General features: G+C 42.8%; 1 protein-coding gene across 1 annotated transcript; it reads right to left on the bottom strand.

Moving 5' to 3' along the window:
• Positions 1-362: 362 nt before the first annotated feature.
• On the bottom strand, positions 363-5,347 carry LOC119366385 (probable protein arginine N-methyltransferase 6.1). Its single transcript, XM_037632110.1, has 13 exons — positions 5,153-5,347; positions 4,896-4,961; positions 4,745-4,813; positions 4,045-4,080; positions 3,681-3,746; positions 3,264-3,332; positions 3,091-3,168; positions 2,687-2,765; positions 2,482-2,576; positions 2,291-2,375; positions 1,352-1,533; positions 1,131-1,249; positions 363-749 (listed from the first exon to the last, which is right to left on the bottom strand). Exons 1-13 carry the CDS (start codon positions 5,345-5,347, stop codon positions 707-709), a joined length of 1,182 nt encoding a protein of 393 aa, XP_037488007.1. The 3' UTR covers positions 363-706.
• Positions 5,348-5,749: the final 402 nt, after the last annotated feature.

The following is a 5,749-nucleotide window of genomic DNA, read 5'->3' as shown; positions in this document are numbered from 1 at the left end:
TGTCGCCTCCACAATGAATGAAATGTACAGCTCGGTCACGGAGGATAAAATAACTTGGCAACAATTGGCCATGCATGTACACAATTACATTAAACCATGCTCAATTTGCACCGCCATTACTCCCTCCGTCCCAAAATAAGTGTCTCAAACTTAATATAATTTTGTACTAGAGCTAGTACAAAGTTAAGATACTTATTTTGGGACGGAGGGGGTACTACTTGGAATTCGATTTTCATGGTGTATACCGAGAAAAACATTTGTAAACCGACCACAAATTTCCTCGGAGCATGATAGCATGTGCTGACAGCTGTTCTGCGCGTGCAGGTAGCTAGCGCGCAAATGAGGACTGTCAGACGACAAAATTGATGTCAACAGCTCATGCAAAATTGTAATTCAACAAAATCTCAAAAAATGTTGCAGCCAGTTAGCATAACAAGGCAAACTACCGCCTTCGTCTACTGTTACAGGAAAAAGTGATCACCAGACAATAACAAAAGTACGGAACGGCTGCTGCAACTTGCTTCGACCAAAAAATCCTGGCCCTGTGCCTCCTTAATGATGTGGCTTTTTTTTTTTTGAACCAATAGAGTAGAGAGTACAGCCAGGTCTTGGGCCAGGTTCGGGTCAGTGGCAAATGTGGATTAGGGCTTGGGCCCACGGGCTAGTTACCTCGCAATTGAGCTGAGAGGTTGAGGAACCACACCCATCACCGCATAGCAAAATCCTTCACCAAGTTTTGACCTCCCGTGCTGTTGTATGGAAACAAAATGTAGAGCATCAGAGGGGATGAGATTTTCTATTCTATTAAGTTCGCATTGGACAAAACAAATTATCTGTGAATGGCATTTATAACATGATTAGGCATCATACACATTATTTCACACTAGCACTTCTGAAGTACTTGCTTGTAAAACCGACACAGAGAGACAAATTCAACAATATAGCGCAGACTATAAACAGCGACGTAATAAAGAGTTTAGTCACCCCGTGTAGCTGGCTAAAACCGAACCCATAAGGACAGATGGTAACAAAGCACAGTTAGACTGAGTAACTGTCTCTGTTTTTGCCGATATAACAGATGTAGCATCTGCTAGAATAAAACTACAGAAGGATGGTAGACAGAAACTTACGAGCACTCCAAGTGAATATTCAGACAGCGTGGATTCTCCTCGCTCGGGGTGATTGTTACAGAACCTTCTATGATTTGATCCTGCGTTACCCCTATAGGATCAGGGAAGTACAAAATTGTCTGCAAAAGACGACAAGAGCAAATTTAGCAAAATGAGCAAGAATAACCGAGTAAATGAACAACGAAGTGTTTCACCAAGGAAATGGCCATTTTAATCAGAACCTGGTGCCAATGGGTTGGCTCGTCTTCTGGGGCTGTGGACAGCACGACTGTGCTATCTGATGCCCTTCGCCTTTTCTTCTGAATAATATCAAGTGGACTCAAATCAGAGGACAAATTGCTACAAGACTCTGCAGGCCCATTGAACTCCACCTCAAACCAGAGACCAAAGCCGTGAATTGGAGCTTCACATCAGAGGTAACAAAAATTCAGATTTTTTGTCAAGGAGAAAATGCAAAAGTACTAGGTTGCTACCGAGATTCAAAACATTAGATGATATGCATTCTCAATAAATAAGATAAATAGATGAAAGATAATCTGTTTGGAAAATTAGGAAAGGGGTGGAACAACATAATGAAAAGAGCAGCCATAAATTAAATTGCACTCACGGTGCATAACATTAGGAGATGCACTGCCAGACAACAGCAGCTACTGTAGCAGGACTAACCAACAAACATCAATTCTGATTGCTGTCTAATGATGGCTGATGGGTTGTTAGCATAAGTGACAGCAAAATATCATTACCAATTTGGATGACACTAACAGGAAATATGTTGCTAAAAAGTTGTATCGTAAGATGAACATCAGAGTATCAAACACGCCAAGGGCATAGTGCATCATTAGCACGCCAACAAACATTGTATCTTGCATTGGACCTAAATAACCTCCAATTTCAGTACAGCTTATGTAGCAAATGTAATATTTATTCCATCCTTGACACGCATGAGGAAATTTTAAATTGGTCGAACAATTCAATTGGAATCGGAAATACTCACCATAAGGAAACACGCTAGAGTACTAGAGCATCAGATATTCAGATCATTGTATCAACTAAGTTCCTCGATGCTCAAATTTGAAATGATATCATAATACAAGATAATGCAATTAAAAAGATTCAGCACATAGGAAGTGGACTGAGAAAGATTAAATCACATGAATTACCTAAAATCATTGATGAAACTTTGTACGTTGTGGTGATAGACTTGAATTCCTCAACCGTAAAAGTGTAGCAATCAATGTGCTTCACCTGTCCCCAAGTAAACATGGCCCCAATAAAACGAAAGGGTTAGACATTACAATAAATCTCAACAGATAAATATAGTTATTTATCTGATAATGTTGCAAAAACTTACCACAAATGGCCAACTTATAACATTTTCTCCACCAATTATTTCAATGGAGGGCTCCTCGGATGCGAATTTTTTGGCAAGTGGCACAAGAGCAGACACTACAGCAGCGAAGTTCAGAATCATCATTGCATGCACAAGTCACCATGCAAAATCAGATAATGACAGCAATGCATACTAAAACTCTGGACGTAACACGACAACAACTTACTGTTTATGCCATAAACATCACACCAGAAATCAATGCTTCCTTCATATCTATCAGAATTTGTTATAGGCGCCATGAAAAGCTGGCAAAAGAAGGATCCATAAGTATTCAGGTTTGGCCGATAACAAGCCACAAAATGGTTGCTGTTTCATCCTCACAGAGGTAACAAGGTTCAGTTGTGCATGCAAGAATATTTCCTACCAGATGATGCCTCTTTTAAAACTTAAATAATTAGAGCAGCAGAGTTGTTGCTTTTGCCTACTTAAGATTAAAAATAAATATCACTAACTGGCTTCGCACAATAGCAAGCAATCCATTAACATATTTATTGCTTGTACTAGTGAAATACTTTTGTGCTATTGTGTGGGCACGTGTGTGACGAATTAAATTCTATATGATAATTATACCGTAGCATGAGAAGGCAGGATAAGACCCCCTGGCTTAAGCCATTTATCCCTTGCAAATAGAACGCTTGGCAGCATACTCTACAGGGGAAAAAACATGAGAAGTTTAGGAATTCACAAAGGCATAGCGTATCAAAAGGCAATGCAAACAATCAACATGGCTATCGAAAAGGAACCTCGTAGAGAAGCATATAACCCATCCATTCTGATATTATTACATCAACCTTCTCCTCAACATCAACATCCTGCACAGCCAACTCAACAATAATTAACAGAAAGTGCAAACAGGGAAAATAAGAATGAAATAAATAAAATTTAAATATAGTCACAACAAAAATAGCTGAATAGAGAAGTGACATGCAAAACCAATATTAGGAAACACAAACTTTATGTCCTGCTTATGCTGACACTATTTTAACTGTAAAAAACCCAAATCTCTGAAGGAACTACATGTCTGCACACCAGCAGAAAATGCAAATAAAACTTCTGTACAGAAACAGTATGTAGCTTTTTCAGACACAGAGATCAATAATCCCAACACAGAGTGAAAGAACTATTTACAACAAAGAGGAAATGTAAAGATAGAATGTCACCTCAACACGTCCATGAATGACCACGATCTTATCAGCTAAATTGTTCGCTTTTACAATTTCACTAGCCTGCATGAAAAGGAAGATATCTGTAAGAACGACTTCCTGCTATTGGGACATAATGGATATGGGTATAAAAACAGAAGTAAACTGTCTTCAAATACCCAGTGTGAAGATAATGTATAAAACTATTTTCCTTGAGCATACCCTACTTGTGTTCATATTAGCATAACTGGTTATCACTACATTTATGTTCATGCTAAATGGGGCAAAAATACATTTAGACACGTCACAGAAAAATGACGAACAAAAGGAGGAAAGGACACAGGTTGGTATCAGACTAACATGTTCACAAGTAACATGTTACCTGGGTAGCGATTTCACTAGCATCCACAGCATAAACCTGTAAAAGCATTTGAAGAGAGGCGGACAGGTAAGGCTCACCGTTAGAAGGTCGAACATATAGATTACCGGTGAAAACAGATCATTAACATTATTGGTGATTATACTGCGGGCAATTCCACTTAAACTGAAATCTGGCAAAAGATACTTCTTACCAGTCATACTATTACTAGATACTTGTCACTTCTGTAACGACAAAAAAAATGCAGAACTGGCAGATTTAGAGTTATTTTTCCTTTTCTGACAGCATGAACAGAGTAAGGCCTTGAAATTCCATATTATAACTCTTGCTGTGGCACATGAGGATCGAGGAGGGCCATTTCATTTAAGCTGCTGGGTACTCCCTCTATATAAAAATGTAAGACGTTTTTTGACATTATGACTGTGTCAAAAAACATCTTATCTTTGGATACAGGGGGAGTGATTTGCAAGCAGAGGTCTGGAAGTGCAAAACTGCTTTTGGATCCCAGCACACTGAATCTAGTAGTAGTTACGTTGCACTAGACCAGGATTCCACTGGTCAAGACAGCACCATAAATTTAATTCTTATATCATCTAAATACTCAGAACTAACAAAGCAGGAGAGACACATCTATCATCCAGGACAAACACTACGCCTCTAAAACGACCGGCCACCGCAGGAGCAGAGTTATCTCGCAGCTTACCCGTTTCGCGCCGGCACGAGCACAGAACACCGAGAGTATCCCAGTCCCACACCCCACGTCCATCACAACCTGCACAACCCAACCAGCAGCCAAAATTCAGAACAGACTGTCCAGGCACCTAAATCAACCCGAGTCAGGGGAGCGTTTCTACCTTCCCCTCGATGAACTTCTGGTGGAGCATGATTGCTTCGCGATACGCGTCGGTCCTGACCCTGTCCTGCCAAATCCAAATCCAGAACGGCGCACGGGTCAGCTCCCCCAAGACAAAACGCGGCCCGGACTCGGCGACAGAGCGGATCCCCCGGCCGGCTCTGCTCGCGGTAGGGTTTAGGGGTTTGGGGGCGTCCGCGGGGAGGGCGGGCGAGCGGCCGAATCGGGCGGGCGGGGGCGGGGGTGAAGGGGGCTCACCTTGATCATGGACTCGTGGATGCCGATGTGGGAGTAGGACTGGAAGTAGACGCGGTCGTGCGCCTCCAGCGCGGCATCCCCCGCCGGGCCCGCCGCCGGGGGGTCCCCGGCGGCGGCGGCGGGCGGGGTGGCCGCGGGGAGGTGGGGGCGGCGGCGCGCGAGCGGGGAGTGGCCGTTGAGGTGCGACGGCAGCATGGCGAGAGGGGGAGGGGGAGGGGGAGGGGAGGGATTCGAATGGAGATTTCGACGGCGGCTTTGGCTCCTCTGCTTCGGCTTTTCAGTTTGGTTTTGATCTGCCCTGCCTTGGCTTTGGATGAATGGTGGTGTCCGGCAAATCTGCTTTAGTGTATCAGAATTTTGAGTTAAATTCCACAAAACCACGAGTTTTGATGCTAGGATTTTACATGACCACACATTTTGAAACTTCTTTTTCTCAAAGCCATTCATGGTATCTTTTAGCCTCGCACGTTAATCATTCGGTTTATAGCTCTTGACAAAAAATTCAATATATGCACGGCGGCATTCAAGCACGACTGCTAGACCCCCGAGTGGAGCTCGCGCTCTTTGCGAGGGCGGTCGACACGGCAACAGCGGATG

The sequence above is a fragment of the Triticum dicoccoides genome, chromosome 2B, assembly GCF_002162155.2.
Source record: "Triticum dicoccoides isolate Atlit2015 ecotype Zavitan chromosome 2B, WEW_v2.0, whole genome shotgun sequence".
Lineage (NCBI taxonomy): Eukaryota > Viridiplantae > Streptophyta > Magnoliopsida > Poales > Poaceae > Triticum > Triticum dicoccoides.
The sequence above is the reverse complement of the archived record's forward strand: the minus strand, read 5'-3'. Positions and strand labels throughout refer to the sequence as shown.